The sequence below is a fragment of the Bos taurus genome, chromosome 11 (assembly GCF_002263795.3).
Source record: "Bos taurus isolate L1 Dominette 01449 registration number 42190680 breed Hereford chromosome 11, ARS-UCD2.0, whole genome shotgun sequence".
NCBI lineage: Eukaryota > Metazoa > Chordata > Mammalia > Artiodactyla > Bovidae > Bos > Bos taurus.
This window is the reverse complement of record NC_037338.1, coordinates 95,481,568-95,500,468: the sequence shown is the minus strand read 5'-3', so window position 1 is coordinate 95,500,468 and position 18,901 is coordinate 95,481,568. Positions and strand designations below refer to the sequence as shown.

The 18,901-nt window shown below is 51.3% G+C and overlaps 1 protein-coding gene across 6 annotated transcripts in view; it reads right to left on the bottom strand.

Annotated features, from left to right (window-relative positions):
• Positions 1-18,686, bottom strand: part of ADGRD2 (adhesion G protein-coupled receptor D2) — a 29,015-nt gene extending 10,329 nt beyond the window's left edge. For 4 of the 6 annotated variants that reach the window (XM_059891580.1, XM_059891578.1, XM_059891579.1 and 1 more), the window contains exons 1-14: positions 18,083-18,685; positions 16,853-16,950; positions 16,233-16,296; positions 15,665-15,877; positions 14,702-15,343; positions 14,216-14,314; positions 13,776-13,861; positions 13,225-13,506; positions 11,913-12,024; positions 11,060-11,194; positions 10,461-10,584; positions 9,743-9,848; positions 1,854-1,909; positions 1,195-1,321 (exon numbers count right to left, since the gene is read on the bottom strand). In XM_059891580.1, the coding sequence (XP_059747563.1) occupies positions 1,195-1,321; positions 1,854-1,909; positions 9,743-9,848; positions 10,461-10,584; positions 11,060-11,194; positions 11,913-12,024; positions 13,225-13,506; positions 13,776-13,861; positions 14,216-14,314; positions 14,702-15,343; positions 15,665-15,877; positions 16,233-16,296; positions 16,853-16,888 (2,082 nt within the window). In that variant the 5' untranslated portion in view covers positions 16,889-16,950; positions 18,083-18,685. Of the gene's footprint in view, positions 1-1,194; positions 1,322-1,853; positions 1,910-9,742; positions 9,849-10,460; positions 10,585-11,059; positions 11,195-11,912; positions 12,025-13,224; positions 13,507-13,775; positions 13,862-14,215; positions 14,315-14,701; positions 15,344-15,664; positions 15,878-16,232; positions 16,297-16,852; positions 16,951-18,082 lie in introns of all 6 variants that reach the window. The other 2 variants (XM_059891577.1, XM_059891582.1) reach the window with 2 other exon arrangements.
• Positions 18,687-18,901: the final 215 nt, after the last annotated feature.

The following is an 18,901-nucleotide window of genomic DNA, read 5'->3' as shown; positions in this document are numbered from 1 at the left end:
GGGCTGGCTTGCACCGACTTCTCAGCACTGGACAGGAAGTGGCCGACACACCCGTGGGGAGGAGACAGCATGTGACGACCACCTGCTGAGGGGAGTACGGAGCTGGCACAAATTACTTACAATGTGTCAAAGGTCCATGCTCTGTTTTCACAGGAAAACTGCATCAGATGGCATGTTTTCCTAGTGTGCTCCCCAACATGCCAAGTGACCCCAGCATTCCTGGGCTCGCGCCCACCTCACTCAACCTCTTGGTGAGCGACCACTGAGTCCCTTTCTGGCTCCAGCCAGCCCGCCTTGCTTGGCCTCCTGGAATTTGGCTTCCCCCACACCCAGTCTGTAAATGCCGGTACCTATCAGAGGGCTGCTGTGGTCGAAGCTCCTTTCACTTCCAACTGCATCTCAGCCACGGCTTTACCTACCAGCTCTTGTTTCCAGCTGAGACCCTCCTGCCCTGAGCACGAGGCCACAGGCCCCACGGACCCCAGACCTGTGGTCCCCCAAATCTATTGCCCACCTGAGCCTCCTCAGAAATGAGTCTCTCATCTTCTAGTGGCCCTGGACCCCCTCTCCCTCAGCCCAGTCTCCCGGTCTCCCCACTGGTCCCTGGTCCAGGGTCCCTCCCTTCTCCTAGGCCCCTCGCTGCTTTCCCCTCTGTCACCACCCCAGCCTCACTCCTGGCACTGCAGGCTCCCTCGTGCAAACATGCTTCACCCGCTTCCACACATCCTCTCCAACAGGACCACCATCCAAGCATGTGAGCCTGGCATTCCAGGTCTGTGTGATCTGACCCAGGCCCACCTTGCCTACCACCACCCCCCACCACAGACATTGCACTGAAAGCTCCAGACTCATCGAAGTTCTAGAACATAACTGGTCTGCCATTTCTAGCCTCTGTGCGCTTCCCTGGTAGCTCAGCTAGTAAAGAATCCACCTGCAACGCGGGAGACCTGGGTTCAATCCCTGGGTTGAGAAGATCCCCTGGAGAAGGGAAAGGCTACCCACTCCAGTATTCTGGCCTGGAGAATTCCATGGACTGCATAAATCCAGGGGTCACAAAGAGTTGGACACGACTGAATGACTTTGACTCTGCCTTTGTTCAGGTGGCCCTCTGTTTGGCATGCCCTTCAACTATTGTTCATCCTTTAAAACTCGGTCCTGACATCACCTTCCCCTGCCCCCCTCCCCAGCACTCACCTGGACGTCATACACCTGCAACAGGACAGCAAAGTTGGTGCTGTGGTTGCAGAAGCAGGCGGTCGAGCCCTGGTACATGGCAGTCACGGAGCAGCCAGTGGTGGCCCAGGAGCCCCCTGAGTCTGGGCTTGGGGTGAGTAGGGGACAGAGGGCTCTTGAGATGGGCTGCACATGGGGGTGGGGGCAGGGGGAAGCCTTTCCAGAAACCCTGGGCTCTCTCAGTGCCCTGCCTCTATCCAGTTATATGACCTTGGGCAAGTCACTGCTCCTCCCTGGGTCTCTGTTTCCCATCTGTGAAATGGGAGGATGGGGCTGAAACCAGTGATCAGTATTAACTGCATTAATTACTAAGCAACTGATCTTCATTCCCTGGTTTTGGATATATCATCAACTCTAACACCCATTCCACAGATGAGTCTCTCCCTACTCTAAGCCCATAGAGTAGGCTTACATAGCTCCTATGACAGGGAGCTCACTACCTCCTGAGTAACAGTTTCTCCTGCCCCAGTTTATCCCCAGCTGAGTGGGGCCTGGAACCACCCCCACAAAGAAGTTGATGAATGGAGGCTAAAAACCCGCTTGAGTCCTGCCTCATCCTCAAGTGGGAGGGATGTCTTTTTTATTTTTTAATGCCTTATTTAAAGAACTTGGAAACTCACCTGATACTGAAGTTCCAGAAAGCACAGACAGGCTCCACCAGCTTCGGAGGGAAGGCCTAAGGGCAGCCAACAAGAACAGGGCAGGTATGTGAGCGCACGTGGGCAAGGAGAGAGATCAGTGGATGCAGGGAGACGTGACCTCCTGTGTTTGAGGGGCTGGGGGTTGCCCAGCATAAATCACGGGTGCAGGGGTTGGAGAAAAATGCCAGTGCGAAGGCACAAAGAAGGTGAAATGAGGAGAGTTGCAGGCTGGCATTATGGTTAATATCAAAATCCTAGGCATGAACTAAATGTCCATCCTTTGGGGATTCTGTAAGAGAGCCTCCGGAAGTATTGTGAATTTAGCAAAGCTGCAGGATACAGTATCATTATATAGAAATCAATTGCCTTACTATAAACTTAAAATGAACAATTTAAAGTAGAATTAAGAAAACAATACCATTTACAAAACCATCAGAAATTCTCCACTACTTAGCGGTGCATGCATGCTCAGTGTTTAAGTCATGTCCTGCTCTTTGCGACCCCATGGACTGTAGGCTGCCAGGCTTCTCTGTCCATGGGATTCTCCAGGTAAGAATACTAGAGTGGGTTGCCATTTCCTTCTCCAGGGGATATTCCTGACCCAGGCATGGAACCTACATCGCCTGCATTTGCATGCGGATACTTTACCGCTGAGTCACCTGGGAAGCCCGTACAAACTAGAAGTACGTCTAAGTATATCCAACAAAAAACCCTCAAGATCTGTACACTGACAACCAGATATCACTGCTGAGAAAAATGCGAGAAAATCTAAATAAGCTCAGCGACATACCTTGATCAAGGACTGAAAGACTCATTGCTAAGATGCTCTTCCATCATCTTATTTCAATTTGGGAGATACAGTGCAGTTCCAATCAAAATCCCAGCAGGTTTTTCCACAGACATTTACAAGCTGATTCTAAAAAAAGTTTTTTTGGCTGTGCCACATGGCATGCAGGACCTTACTTCCCTGACCAGAGATCACCTCTGCCCTCTGCAGTGGAAGTGCGGATTCTTAACCATTGCCTGAGTCTCAAAGGTATACAGCAATGTGAAGACCCTAGGCCAGCCAAAGCAGTTTTGAAAAGGAAGTACAAAGTTGGAGGACTTACATGAACTGATTTCAAGGCTTACCATACAGATACATTAATCAGGACATATAGGATTAGTGTATAGATCTAGGGAATAGAATAGAGAGCCCAGAAATGGACTTACACATATTTGAACAATTGATTTTCCAAAAGGTGACAGGATAATTCAAGGGAGAAAGAATAATCTTTTCAACAAATGGTGTTGGAATGGGATATAGCAAAATATGAAGTTCAACCCCTACCCAACACAATATCCATAAATGAGTTGAAATGAAGCTATAAATGTAAAGGCTAAAGTGTAAACTCCTTTGAGAATATCTTTGTGACCTTGGGATAGGCAAGTTTTCCTAGACGTGATGCAAAAAGCATAAGCCATGCAAGAGAAAAACTGATAAACTGGACTTCATCATATTTAAAACTTATCTTTCAAAAACACTGTTAAGAAAAGCAATCCACAGACTAGGAGATATTATGTACAAACATGTAGCTCAAAAAATGCTTATATCCAAAATACATAAAGAATTCTTACAATTCAATAGTAATACAAATAATTTTAAAATTGAGGAAGAACAAAGCTTGAGGCATCACGCTCACTGATTTCAAACAATATTACAAAGATATAGAAATTATGAGATTGGCATAAAAACAGACACGTAGATCAATGGAACAGAAGAGAGAGCTCAGAACTAAACCTCTGTGTCAATTAGTTTATGACAAAAGAGGCATGGATATATAATGGGGAAACAACAGTCTCTTCAATAAAAGATGTTGGGAAAATTGGACAGCCATAGGCAAAAGAATACTACCCATTTCAGTATTTTTGGGCTTCCCCTGTGGCTCAGTTGGTAAAGAATCTGCCTGCAATGTGGGAGACCTGGGTTCCATCCCTGGATTGGGAAGATCCCCTGGAGAAGGGAAAGGCTACCCACTCCAGTATTCTGCCCTTGAGAATTTCATGGACTGTATAGTCCACGGGGTTGCAAAGAGTCGGACACGACTGAGCGACTTTCACTTCACTCCAGGCAAAAGAATAAAACTTGACTATTGCCTTATACCAGTAGTATAAGGCTACTTGAGGCTTCCCTGGTAGCTCAGAGGTTAAAGCGTCTGCCTGCAATGCGGGAGACCAGGGTTTGATTCCTGAGTTGGGAAGATCCCCTGGAGAAGGAAATGGCAACCCACTCCAGTACTCTTGCCTAGAACATCCCGTGGATGGAGGAGCCTAGTAGGCTACAGTCCATGGGGTCACAAAGAGTCGGACACGACTGAGTGACTTCACTTCACTGTCTTATACCATACACAAAAATTAACTCAACACAGAACCAGACATGAATTTAAGACACGAAACTGTAAAACTGCTAGGAAAAAACATAGGTGGTAAGTTCCTTGTCATAGCAAAAATATTTAAAAGCCTGAAATATCCAGTTAAACACAGGCAGAAGATATACAGACTGACAATGAGTACATGAAAAGACGCTCAACATCATTAATCATAAGGAAAATGCAAAACCACAATGAGATATTTCCTCACACCTGTTAAGATGGCTGTTACCAAAAACACAAGAAAGAACATGTGTTGGCGAGGAAATGGAGAAAAGGGAACCCTCGTACACTGTTGGTGAGAATGTGAGTTGGTGCAGCCACTATGGAAACAATATAGTGGTTCCTCTAAAAATTAAAAATAAAACTGCCTTCAGTTCAGTTCAGTCGCTCAGTCGTGTCTGACTCTTTGCGACCCCATGAATCGCAGCACGCCAGGCCTCCCTGTCCATCACCAACTCCTGGAGTTCACCCAGACTCACGTCCATTGAGTCAGTGATGCCATCCAGCCATCTCATCCTCTGTCGTCCCCTTCACCTCCTGCCCCCAAGCCCTCCCAGCATCAGAGTGTTTTCCAATGAGTCAACTCTTTGCATGAGGTGGCCAAAGTACTGGAGTTTGAGCTTTAGCATCATTCCTTCCAAAGAAATCCCAGGGCTGATCTCCTTCAGAATGGACTGGTTGGATCTCCTTGCAGTCCAAGGGACTCTCAAGAGTCTTCTCCAATACCACAGTTCAAAAGCATCAATTCTTTGGCGCTCAGCCTTCTTCACAGTCCAACTCTCACATCCATACATGACCACAGGAGAAACCATAGCCTTGACTAGACGAACCTTTGTTGGCAAAGTAATGTCTCTGCTTTTGAATATGCTATCTAGGTTGGTCATAACTTTCCTTCCAAGGAGTAAGCGTCTTTTAATTTCATGGCTGCAGTCACCATCTACAGTGATTTTGGAGCCCCCCAAAATAAAGTCTGACACTGTTTCCACTATTTCCCCATCTATTTCCCATGCAGTGATGGGACCAGATGCCATGATCTTCGTTTTCTGAATGTTGAGCTTTAAGCCAACTTTTTCACTCTCCACTTTCACTTTCATCAAGAGGCTTTTTAGTTCCTCTTCACTTTCTGCCATAAGGATGGTGTCATCTGCATATCTGAGGTTATTGATATTTCTCCCAGCAATCTTGATTCCAGCTTGTGTTTCTTCCAGTCCAGCATTTCTCATGATGTACTCTGAATATAAGTTAAATAAGCAGGGTGACAATATACAGCCTTGACGTACTCCTTTTCCTACTTGGAACCAATCTGTTGTTCCATGTCCAGTTCTAACTGTTGCTTCCTGACCTGCATACAAATTTCTCAAGAGGCAGATCAGGTGGTCTGGTATTCCCATCTCTTTCAGAATTTTCCACAGTTTATTGTGCTCCACACAGTCAAAGGCTTTGGCATAGTCAATAAAGCAGAAATAGATGTTTTTCTGGAACTCTCTTGCTTTTTCCATGATCCAGCGGATGTTGGCAATTTGATCTCTGGTTCCTCTGCCTTTTCTAAAACCAGCTTGAACATCTGGAAGTTCATGGTTCACATATTGCTGAAGCCTGGCTTGGAGAATTTTGAGCATTACTTTACTAGCGTGTGAGAGAGTACAATTGTGCGGTAGTTTGAGCATTCTTTGGCATTATGACCCAGCAATTCCACTTCTGTATATATCCAAAGAAAATGAAAATATTAACTCAGAAATGATATATGACTATACTATATTTAGGATGGGTAAGCAACAGGGACCTGCTGAATAGCACATGAAACTCTGCTCAATGTCATGTGGCAGACTGGACGGGAGGGGGCCTTGGGGGAGAGCGGATACATGTATATGTATGGCTGAGCCCCTTCGCTGTTCTCCTGAGACTATCACAACATTGTTAATCAACTACAGCTCAACACAAAATAAAAAGTTTTTTCAAAAGAAAATATATTAACATATGCATCTCCATGTTCACTGCAGCATTATTTTCTAGAGCAAAGATATGGAAACAACCTGTGTCCATTGATGAATGAACGAATAAAGAAACTGTGGTGTGTGTGTGTATATATATATAGAGAGAGAGATAGATATAGGCTTCCCTGAAAGCAGCTGATAAAGAATTTGCCTGCAATGCGGGAGGTCTGGGTTTGATCCCTGGATTGGGAAGATCCCCTGGAGGAGGGCATGGCAACCCACTCCAGTATTCTTGCCGAAGAGAAGAGCCTGGCCTGCTGCATTCTACAGGGTCACACAGAGTTGGAAACGGCTAAAGCAACTTAGCATGCACGCAGGCATATATATATATGTATATATATATAAAACAGAATATTCAGTTCAGTTCAGCCACTTAGTTGTGTCCAACTCTTTGCAACCCCATGGAGTGCCTTACGCCAGGCTTCCCTGTCCATCACCAACTCCCAGAGCTGACTCAAACTCATGTCTACCAAGTTGGTGATGCCATTCAACCATCTCATCCTCTGTCATCCCCTTCTTCTCCCACCTTCAATCTTTCCCAGCATCAGGGTCTTTTCATATGAGTCAGGTCTTCGCATCAGGTGGCCAAAGTATTGGAGTTTCAGCTTCAGCATCAGTCCTTCCAATGAATATTCAGGACTGATTTCCTTTAGGATGGACTGGGTTGATCTCCTTGCAGTCCAAGGGACTCTCAAGAGTCTTCTCCAACACCAGAGTTCAAAAGCATCAATTCTTCAGCGCTCAGGTTTCTTTATAGTCCAAATCTCACATCCTTACATGACGACCGGAAAAACCAAAGCTTTGACTAGATGGACCTTTGTTGGCAAAATAATGTCTCTGCTTTTTAATATGCTGTTTAGATTGGTTATAACTTTTCTTCCAAGGAGCAAGCGTCTTTTATTTCATGGCTGCAATCACCATCTGCAGTGATTTTGGAGCCCAGAAAAATAGTCTCTCACTGTTTCCATTGTTTCCCTATCTATTTGCCATGAAGTCATGGGACCAAATGCCATGATCTTAGTTTTCTGAATGTTGAGTTTTAAGCCAACTTTTTCACTCTCCTCTTTCACTTTCATCAAGACGCTCTTTAGTTCTTCTTTGCTTTCTGCCATAAGGGTGGTGTTATCTGCATATCTGAGGTTATTCATATTTCTCCCAGCAATCTTGATTCCAGCTTGTGCTTCCTCCAGCCCAGCGTTTCTCATGATGTACTCTGCATATAAGTTAAATAAGCAGAGTGACAATATATAGCCTTGATGTATTCCTTTCCTGATTTGGAACCAGTCTGTTGTTCCATGTCCAGTTCTAACTGTTGCTTCTTGACCTGCATACAGATTTCTCAGGAGGCAGGTAAGGTGGTCTGGTATTCCCATCTCCTTCAGAATTTTCCACAGTTTGTTGTGATCCACACAGTCAAAGGCTTTGGTGTAGTCAATTAAGCAGAAGTAGATGTTTTTCTGGGATTCTCTTGCTTCTTCTTTGCCTTTTTTGCATTTCTTTTTCTTGGGAATGGTCTTGATCACTGCCTCCTGTACAATGTCACAAACCTCTGTCCATAATTCTTCAGGCACTCTGTCTATCAGATCTAATCCCTTAAATCTATTTGTCACCGCCACTGTATAACCGTAAAGGATCTGATTTAGGTCATACCTGCATGCACACATATATAAAACAGAATATTATTCAGCCATAAAAAGAATGAAATCTTGCCATTTGCAACAATATGATGGACCTTGAGGCTACATTAAGTGAAATAAGTCAGACAGAGAAAGACAAATACCTTATGATCTCACTTATATGGGACTCTATAAAAAAATAGTCAGGATCATAAAATACAGAGAACAGATTGGTTGCCAGTGCCCGTGGGGCAGGGGTAGGGAGAAAAGGGTGAAGGGAGTACAAAAATAAAATTAAAAGAGAGAGGATCTATATGGTTTGCATGGAGAAATGTCAGTAATCAGAAAAGCAAATAGCAGACTAATGTAAACATTTTTGGGAAAAAAAATAAAGAATATTTCCTATTTTTTAAAAAGCCCAATGACATCTCAAAAAAATTTTAATTAAAAAAATGAATGAAAACTGGGGAAAAGATTTGAACTTATATTTAACGGAGGAAGATATATGAATGCCTGATAAGTGTATAAAATGACGCTCAAAATCATTGATCTTCAAGGAACTGCAACTTAGAACCACAATGAGATGTCAATACAAAACCATTATAATGAACATCGGGCAACAACATAGATGATACTCAAAACCAACATTTGAGCAAAAGAAGCCAGACTACAGTACACATTATTTGGTTCCTTTTATATGACACTAGGAAAGACAGACAGACACTTTAGGAAAGTCAGAGTGGGGAAGGCTGATGGGGAAGGAGCTTGAAGAAGCCTTTGGGAAAGGTGGACAAGTTGTGTATCTTGACTGGGGGCAGTAGTACATGAGTATATACACTGGTCAAAACTGATCACATTGTACACTTAAAATGGATGGTTTAGTGTATGTAGATTTATGTACTTTAATCAGATTGATTTTTTAAGAAGTCTTGAGATGATATACAAAAGACATAAGCTGTGGTGTATGAGTGCATTTGTGTGTGTGTGTGTGTGTGTGTGTGTGTACATGTGTCCAGGATTGGTGGTTTTGGGGAAAGCAGACTCTAACTTTCCCTGAAATGCTCTAAAGTTTCAAAAGCAAGAAGGAATGTGTTTTACATGTAAAGAATTAAATGACATATCCTGCTGATATTTCCATGTCAGTTTATAGCAAAATACCCCATTCCTTACATAACCTCAGCTGATATTCTATTTGTAGCTCTACAAGGCTCTTTTGTTGGGGAAGGGGGTGCACTGTGTGGCATGCAGGGTCTTAGCTCCCCAACCCGGGATGCAACCTGTGCCCCCTGAAGTGGAAGTTCTGAGTCTCAGCCGCTGGACATCTGGGAAAGTCCCTACAAGGCTTTTAAAGTAGTCCCCTGCTGATGGACATTCAGGCTACTTTCATGCTTACAAAGCACACTGCACGGTGGGCTCTCACATCGCCTTGTGTGATCTGATAAGAACCACCAGTTTTTTGAGCCATGAAGAACTATAACAAAATCCCAGCTCTGCCACTTAAACAAACACTATAACAAAATCCCAGCTCAGCACCAGGCACACCAGCTTCCCTAAGCTCCTGTTTGTGGAATGGGCAGTTGGAAGATTAAATGAATGCTACTTATTTAAGGCATCTGCCATAAAGTAAGCATGCAATGCATTACTTCCCTTCTGCCCCTCTCAAAGACAATGGCATGGCTTGTGGATGTGTATTCTTCTTGAACAGTTTTAGACTTTGGTTCTCCAGTGAACAAATATTGGGATGTGTGTGTGTGTGTGTGTGTGTGTGTGTGTGTGTGTGTGTGTGGAGGGCACAAAACCAGGAAAACTGTCCCAGGTGGCTGTTTCCCAGAAGCACCACACAGTACCTGGGCCTGGTGTTGCAGGTGAAAGGTCACAGCTGTGTTGGCCTCCCCAGTTTCATCCCACACTTCAGAGGAGATGATGGCTGACCCCACCTGGGTGCTTAGGAATCTGTGGGGAGAAAGGGAGCTTTTAAGGGCACCAGGTGTCTGTGGGGGAGAGGTCACACGTGGCTGAGGTCATCAAAGATGATACCCCTAAGTCCAAAGAAACATTAGCAAGAGCCCTGTGCGGGGAATTAGGGCACCTGGGCTCCTTTCTTGCTGGCAATTTGGCTACCCTGGTGGCTCAGATGGTAAAGAATCTGCCCGTGATGCAGGAGACCGGCCCGGGTTTGAACCTTGGGTCAGGAAGATCCCCTGGAGGAGGAAATGGCAACCCACTCCAATATTCTTGCCTGGAAAATTCCATGGACAGAGGAGCCTGATGGGCTACAGTCCACAGGGTCGCAAAGACTGAGTGACTAACATTTTAATTTTCTATTCCCTCCCTGAGACTCAACACTGGAGCCAGGACCCCAGGCAGGAGTCGAGCCATGTTCCCACCAGCACATCTTTGCCAGGCCTAGAAATCTGTGTGTGTCAGGGGTGAGCAGGTTTGGCCCTGGGCTGCCAAGGGCAGATTTGCCCACCAGAATGGGGGTGGGTTCTGGGAGGGGACAGAGGCCTGGCCTTCCCTGGGGAGGACATCCAGGCCCTCAGCAGCCTACTGGGTGGCACCCACCTCTGCATTCTGCTTGTTTCTTCAGAACTGTCAGGGGCCCGTGGCTCCTGGTCAGGGGCCCCCAGGGTGTGCTGGAAGACACTCGAGCTGAACCAGCTGTGGATCACGGTGACTCCAGAGAGGCCTGGATGAACAGGAGGAAGCCTGAGACCCACCCACTGACTGAGCAGGCACCACAGATTGGTCCTGAGGGAAAAGCTCTGCCTACTTTACAAACAGAGAAATCGAGGCTCATAGAGGTTAAATGACCTCCTAGAGATCACACAGTTAAGAAGCGGGCAGAGCCAGAATTTCACCAGCTATAGTTGACGTGCTTAAACTGGCAGCTCCACAGCCCTTTGGCCCTTATCTTAATCCTCCACCCCAGGTGGCATCCAGAGAAACTGCTTGCGGTTTGAGGGGAGGAGACTAAGTGAACATCTACTATGGGGTAGGTGTTTAAGCTCCTAACAACCCAGTGAGGTGAGTACTAATCTTACAGATGAGGAGACAGCTCTGAAAGTTGCGGTGACTTATTCAGAAGAGCAGAGCTAGGAACTCTGAGGGCTGAGGTTTGACCCAGACCCCAGAGGGTCCCACCACCTGTCCGCCTTGCCCACCTTTCCCAAGGAGCCGCCTCACTTCAGCAGCAGGGATGAGGATGTGGCCGGGCCCCTCTGGATGCCCTCCGGGCACCGTGAACACGTAGCCCTCCGTACTGGCCTCCCTCAGGTGTAGGCGCCGCACCTCCAGGCCTGGGGTCAAACAGGGCTGAGTGGCTGCACCTCAGGAGGCAGGTCTTCATGCTGGGCTGGCCCAGCTGGCAGGGTCTGGTTCTTCTCTCCCTGCCACACACCCAGGAGGCCACCATTCCTGGATGGTGGCTCAGCAACTTGCCCGAGGTAAATCTGACATTTCCAAGTCCAGGGGGACAGGGTGGCTGAGAAGGGGGAGTCGCTGGGGGGCAAACCCTGAATATCAGTGAGCCGCCAGAAACCACTGGGCCCCTGAGAGACCCAAGTTTTGCCTGACGTTCGACTGTCAGTGCCTGCCCACTCAATCTGTTATACAAACATTCACGGAGTCTGGTCCTGAGATGCAGAAATGATTCAGAAACAGCCCTGGCACTCAGGGAGCTTCAGGCTGAATCATATTAATTGCCACAAAAGCAACAAAAGATATGTTCAAAACACCAGGGTAACAGAGAGAGGAACTGACTGTTGGGAGAGAGCTAAAACTGGGGAAGGCTTCCTAGCAGAGCTGATGCTCAAGCAGGGTTCTGAAGGATGTACAGGAGTTTGCTAGGAGATCGAGAGAGTATTCTGGATGGAGGGCACAGCATGGGCCAGGGCAGGAACAGAAAGGAGTATCTGTGGGAGTCAGAGAGCTCCCAGTTACCAGGGCTGAGGAGGATGTCTGAACCCAGGTCCCACCCGCAGCCCATCTGTGTGGGACAGATTGGGGCAGGCTCACCAGCATGGCGGTGCTGGAGGTGCATTCGAGGCCGCTCGGAGGTCAGCACGGAGTTCAGCAGGGGTGCCAGGCGCTGCACACTTGCCACCAAGGCCATGGGTCCGCCAGCCACCTGGGAGGAGGCCGCAGCTCAGCCCCTCTCACTCTCCCCACCCCACTGCCACCTGCCCTGACCGCTGGGGTTAACACGTTCTCACGGATCTGGGAGGTGGCCTGCCTGCTGTGGACTCTCAGAGGCTCTGCCTGAGGGCATCAGGATCAAGTCCTGGATCCTCAGCCTGACATTTGAGGCCCTGCCTGATGAACCTTCTCCGGCTTCTCCAACCCAGTCCTAAGCCACACTGTCCTCGACTCAAGCTGAAGGCCCCACAGTGCTCTCTGCCTGCTGGTAGGTTGCTTGCCAATGGGGCACACTCAGAAGGCAGAGCCATGCCTTTTGCTTCTTTGGTCTGACTCGGTGTTAGATCTATAACAGGTGCTCAAGTTTTAGCTTCCTAAAGAAAGCCATGGGCCGGGGTGTTGCTGGATGGTGCTGGTGAGGACAGAGCGGGGATGGTGATCGTGCATGGCTGGGACCCCTCCTCTGTGCTGGCCAGGTCACCTAATTTACACCTACTCCTCTCTATTGCCTAAGCAAGGCAGGTATGACCATCCCCATTTTCCAGGGAAGAAACCTGAGGTTCAGAGTCCAGTTTGCCCCAGTCTGCCATAGTGTCTCAGATCCCCAGTAAAATGTGGGGTTACACCCTCCCCAGGATGGGGAGCACCACCTGGAGAGGTGAACATCCCACAGAATCAGCCTCCTGGGTTGTGCCATCCACACCCCACCCTCAAACCCAGGTTTCAGTTCTGTTCTGAGGTCACAGGGGACCATGCCTGCTTCTGAAGCCCCAGAACTCTCAAGGCGATGTTCACAACCCCATGTTTTCTCCCTTCTCTGAGCTGATGATTCCCAGGTCTACAGCCACTTCTGTCATGACGAGATTTCCAACACCCTCATTATCTGTCTCTTCTATTCTCCATGGCTGAACACTTAGTATAGAGGACCTCCCACTTAAGGTGGTCAGTGATTGTTGGATATGGGAGGCCCTTGTTGACTAGTGGCTCTTAATTTTTAATTTCAGAAGCTGTTGTTCAAGAGCAGTTGTTTGTGGAAGTTCAATTTATAAAACAGGAAAACGAGGAGCTTCTCCAGATGGATGGCAAAATGGAGCTCAGAGATGGGTGCTGACTTGCCCACGGCTACACAAACGGGTGACAAGGTAGGAACCAGAGCCCAGGCCCCTGTGGCACCCAGCCCTGCCAGCCTCACCTCACTGACTGACAGCCACACACCAGCCAGCGGCTCCTCCAGGACCAGGCTGGCCACAGACATGACGGCCTGGCCCAGCTGCTCCCAGGGCCCTGTCGTGGGCTCTGGCTCCCACGTCCCAAGGGCGGCCACTCTTTTCAGAAAGTGCAGGACAGCCAGCAGTGCTGCTGGCCCCAGTGGAGCTGCCTCCTTTGCCAGGACTCCCTCCAGGATTCTCAGGAAGTTGGCGGCCTCCGTCAGGGACAGGTCTCCGTGGGCTTCAGAGAGAGGGTCAGGAAGGAGCTGTGGGGCAGAGGAGCCACTGATGGTGGGTCTGGCTGTCATAAGGGGATGCCTCCAGCCCCCCACCCCAGCACCAGGGCCCATGCTTGGCCTCTGCCTGTCTTCTTGGTGGGTACAGATCTAACTACTCATGAGCCCGCAGCTCTCAGAATGCATGGGTACATGAACAACCTTAATTCCTGCACACACATTAGGAGGGTGTCCCCTTTCTAGATGAGGACACTGAGGTTCACAGAGGCCACCCAAAGTGCCCCTGGGAGGGGGCTCACCACAATGGCGTTGGCCAAGGCATTGACTCGGCTGATAACATCCTGGCCAGGCCACGACTGGGCGTCCTGCAGCCGCCGGTACTTCTCTGCAAAGCAGTGGATGCCAGGCTAAGCCCTGGGCAACCTCCTCCCCAGAGGTGCCCCATCCACCCTGTGCCGCCTGCAGAAGATGGGGACACTGATGGCGGTGTGTCTGGAGACTTAAGTGTCCTGGATGGGGAAACTGAGGCACAGAATGGCAAAACCACCTTCTTGAGGTGAATCCCACAATCTGGGATTCACCCCCAGGTCAGAATGGCCCCATTTATCTGTGGTCTAGACTTCACCGAGGCCCCAGGATGCTGAGAAGATTCCCAATTCCCAGGCTGTGCCAACTGCTCCCCTCTCAGCCTACACTGATCCATACCCAGCGTCCCCTTCAACAGAGGCGGACGGCGCACCTGTCCGGTAGCAGCAGAGGAAGGGCAGCGGCTGCAGGCAGAGCAAAGAGCCCTCGGTGTGGGGTGCTGGGTCCCACGAAGGGCACTCCTCTGAGGGCACTGGCCAGGGTGGGAGAGGTGTCAGAGCCGCCTCCTGGCTCCCCACCGACTCCATGACCCACAGCCCATTCGGGCCTTGAAGGCACTTGCACGCCTGAGGGGGCACCAGGACGCGCGATCCTGGAGTTAGGAGGCGACGTGGGAACCGGAGGAGCGCCGCAACCAGCACTGGGTGGAGCAAGGCGGCCGCGGGGTTGGGGGCGGGGGTGCGGGGCGAGTCCCTCCAGGCTGCTGTGACTAGGTACCAGGTAGGTACTGGCAGCCTGGAGAAGGCGTGGCCAGACTTGGGTGTGGCCCGGTTGGCAGAGGTGGGTAGGGAAGCCAGGAGGTGGTGGGTGGAGCCAAAGGTGGGCGGGGCCTGGCAGCAGGAGGCGGGGCAGGCCGTACCTGGACAGAGAAGCCGCACCCACACCGGCGGCAGCAGCGAGGGTGTGACGTCCAGGGCGCCCAGATCCCAGCGGAAAAGCAGGCCGCCGGGAGGCGGCGCGCAGGCCCGTGCCCGGTGCATTTGCCCAGGGCTCAGCGCGCGGGCCCACAGGTGGAAGTCGGTGAGGTTGCCGCTGAAGGCGTCGCGCGCTGAGAAGCCACCGCCCAGAGAGTCCTGGTCCTGGCCCAGCACGAGGATGCCGTCAGGTGGCAGCGGGTGGCCGGCGCCCAGGCCCCGCGCCCCAGAGCGTCGCCGCCCGTCGGCGAACAGCGACCAGCGCCCGCCTAGCTGCTCCCACGTGACGCACACGTGATGCCAGCGGCCATCCGCTCGGAAGGCAGCGCGAAAGGGCGCGTGATGCCCGCGCACCACGAGCGCCGCGTGCACGGCTCCGCCCGGCTCGGCGAAGGCTCGAAGCTGCAGCGCGTTGGCCAGCGTGGGCACAGCCAGAGAGAAGAGTGCTGCCGGGTCGGACGAGGTGGCGTCCCACTGCACGTGCGCGCATGCTGTCAGCGCCCCCAGCGCTGGCAGAGGCGTCCGAAGTCGAGCCGCCCGGTCCGCGGATCTCTCGCTGAACATCAGTGTGGCCGTGGAGCGCGCGCCTGCGGGGATGCACAGGGGTCCGCCTCAGCTTTCCCACCTGCACACATCGTCCCGCCTCTGACAGCCCATTGTCACATCTGCAAAGCCCGCCCCCTTACGCTTCGGGTGACTCCCTCCTCGGGAAGGAAGAAATGGGGGCTCCAGTGCCCCTAACCCACGGCTAAACCCTCTACTCTCAGTCCAGGACAAGGGAATCTGAGATTGCGACTCGACCTCCTCTGGGCTCAAACCACAAACCTGTCACAGTGGGCTGCTATCTCGAGGTCACCAAAGCTCTCTTCCCCCCAGCCCCTACTTTCCAGGCCCCGGCCCAAACTCACGCCTCTGCGGGGGTCTTTGCAGAGGGGCTTCTCTTTGGCCCACCCAGATGGGGTCAGGCAGCTGCGCAGCAAGGAGCTCATCTGGGGGTGGCAGTACCAGGTGGCCCAACTGCTGCTCACAGGACTCTTGGGCCTGCCACCAACTCAGCCGCTGCCCTGGGAACTTGCACACCTCATCTGCAGTCTCCACTACCTCTCCAGGGGCCACTGGACCTGCAGGGTGGGAGAAGGGTCTATGGGGGAGAAGTGTGTGGGCATCTGACCCTTGCCGGGTGAGTGGGGTGACAGGGCCAAGGACATTGGGCTTGGAGACATTCGGGGCTGGATGGGGCTGAACCCTGGCTATGCTAGCAAGTGTTGTCCCCTTGCTGGGTCTGTCGTGTCATCTGTGTAGTGGTAGGAATGAGACGGACATGAGTGATGCTTTCAGCCCAGGGCTTGGTATAGTGGGGCTGAACTAAACTGCACATCCTCCTTCCTTTGCATTCCAGGCCACTGTGGCACATGGACCAGGGGCTGGCTGAGCTGGGGGAGGGGAGAGCCTCTCTGGGGCATCCCTCATACCAACCTGTGACCCAAGGGTTCCTTAATTCACCTGGAGAGTTGGAAGGGGTCCCAGAGAGACTCCTTATCTGAGAGAGAAGACAGGTGGGGTCTGAGTTAGATCCCCACACCCATATGTGCTGTTATTGAATGCCTACTGTGTGCTCCAGCAGGGTACATTGGAGGTTGCAGGCCCTGCAGTCAGACCTGGATTCATCCAGAGTGTGATCTTAGGCAGGTCGCTTCATTGCCCTGAGCCTGTTCCTAGCATCTGAAGTGAAAGTGAAAGTGTTAGTCGCTTAGTTGTGTCCAGCTCTTTGTAATGCTATGGACCATAGCCTGCCAGGCTCCTCTGTCCATGGAATTCTCCAGGCAAGAATACTGGGGTGGGTTGCCATTCCCTTCTCTGGGGGATCTTTCCAACCCAGGGATCGAATCTGAGTCTCCTGCATTGCATGTGGATTCTGAACCACCAGGGAAGCCCTAGCATCTATTGGATGCTTTATTCTAGTTCTGTGCCAGAGGCTTAGCTTGTTTAACCTTTGCAGTTACCTCATGATGTGAGGTGGCCACTTGGAACCCTAGCAGCTTTGAATCCCCTTGGCCTCCTCCCCTCCACCCCCTGCCTCCCGGAAGTTCAGGTACCAGGAAGGCTAGGAGGCAGTAGCACCAGGGGGCCATTCTGGATCCAGCAGGAGAAGCAGGTGAGGAACAGCAGAGATCACGGGCGTGGCTGGTGTAGACTGAGGAAGGAAAAAAGCACAGGAAGGCAGCTCAGTGTCCCGCCTTGCTGTGCTACCCGCTCTGTCATCTTGGCCCTTGTTTGGCTCCCAGACCCCACTGGGCTGGAAGCCCAGGATGGGATGGCCCCCAGGAGGGGTGACATTCACTTGCACAAAAGGGATGGTCTCCAGGAGCCTCTTCCAGGACTGCAGCTGGGAAACACTGTATCCCTGGTGAGCTGGTGGGGAGGAGGGTGGGGACAGCAACAGCCCCCTGGCTGGAGAGGGATGGAAACCAAGTGCGGGGTCTCCTGAGGTGGGAGGGGAGGGAGGGAGAGTGAGCTCCCGACCCTGTAGGTTTCCTTGTGTTCTTTGTGCTTCTCAGCCTGGCATTCAAGGCTCTGTGCAATCAGGCTTCTGCTGAGCTCTCTGGCTCTCATCATTTCCCCACACTGCCACCTTTCCCTTGCTCCCCACACTGCTCCCATTTCCCCAATCCGCATCCCTTCTCCAGACCTTTGGCCACGCTGTCCCTCCTTCCCAGACTGACCTCCCACTCCCTCGGAGACACCATCTACAAATCAGCTCGCTGTCACTCCATCCACCCAGCACCTGCGGCAGACCTGCCACTGCCAGGTGCTGTAGTTAGCTGAGGAGACCCTAATCACAGGTGATTTGGGGTTGCTCTTGGCAGCCTAGTGGGGGTGGGGGCGGGGTTCAGGTCTGAAAGAGCCCTGGTCAGGCACAAATGGTCTCAGAAAACACTGGAAGTGAAGTCATGCCCCACTGGGTCCCACCATTTGGCCTCAGGTCACCTGGAAGTCTAGAGCCATCACCAATGATAATTTGTTCCCTTTCTCCTTTCCCAGATAAATTTTGTAAGCATGAAAATCAAACCCCAGCCCGGGAGGACACGGAGAGTCACACTTTTGGGACTCTGAAAAGCACCAAACTTATTGTCACTTTCCTCCCCTCTTTTAAACAGCACTTGTGTCCCTCAGGGTCCCACTCCCAACCCCAAGTCGCTGGGGAATTTTAAGAGTCTGGTCCGGGCACACAGTGTGACTCAATAACTGCTGACTGCCCGCCCCTCTGTTCACATTTGTCCGTGTTTGTCCCCACAAACTCCCTGGCACCCCCCTTCCTTGCTCACCGAACACTCGTTGGCATTCAAAAGAGAGGCGAAGTTTGGTCGCCCCACTGCACGTCCCTTCTTCACAAGAGGCCAGTGGGGAGTCCCTCGTAAGCTGATGGGCCCCGGCGGGGGGCGGAGGGGGGGCGCAAAGGGCTCCCCTTCACCTGTGCTGATCCCGCCCCTGTTCACAGCCCGGGTCTTCACCGGCTTCGCCTGGTGCCTGGGATCTGCTCAATCTCTGCGAGGTCTCAGGGACCAGAGGTTGGCGTCAGCGATCTCTCCTCCTGGAGCTCCCGCAGGACCAACGGGTGCGGGGCGGCGCTAGGAGACCCCGCCCCTTGGCCCTAGCCCTCCATTGCGGCGATTCCCCTGCCTGTGCGCTCCGGACTGGGCAGGCGCGGGCCGGCAGGAGGTGTTTGAGTCATGGAGGAGGAGGGGATCAGTCTCTGGACGGGACCCGTGTCACAACTCCCCACAACACACAGGTAAAGTCACTCTTATTAGAAAGGGCACCTGGTGAGTCTCGGATAAGTTTGTGGAAACCCGAGGCATCTTGGACTCCCCACTTGCATCTCAGGCAGGATGAGGAGGGAGCATCCAGCACCTCACCTCCTGCGTGTCCTGAACTGGTCCCCTACAGACCTCATCCCCTTTACCTTCAACCCCATGTGAGGAGGGGCCGTCATGCTCATTTTCCAGATGAGGACTCAGAGCTCTCATCCCAGGTTAGACAGCTGGCCAGTGGGAGAAGCTGGCCTGGAACCCTTCATCCAGGTCATGCAACGGGTAACACAGGCAGAATTCCCTGGTGATCTAGTGGTTAGGACTCAGTGGCTT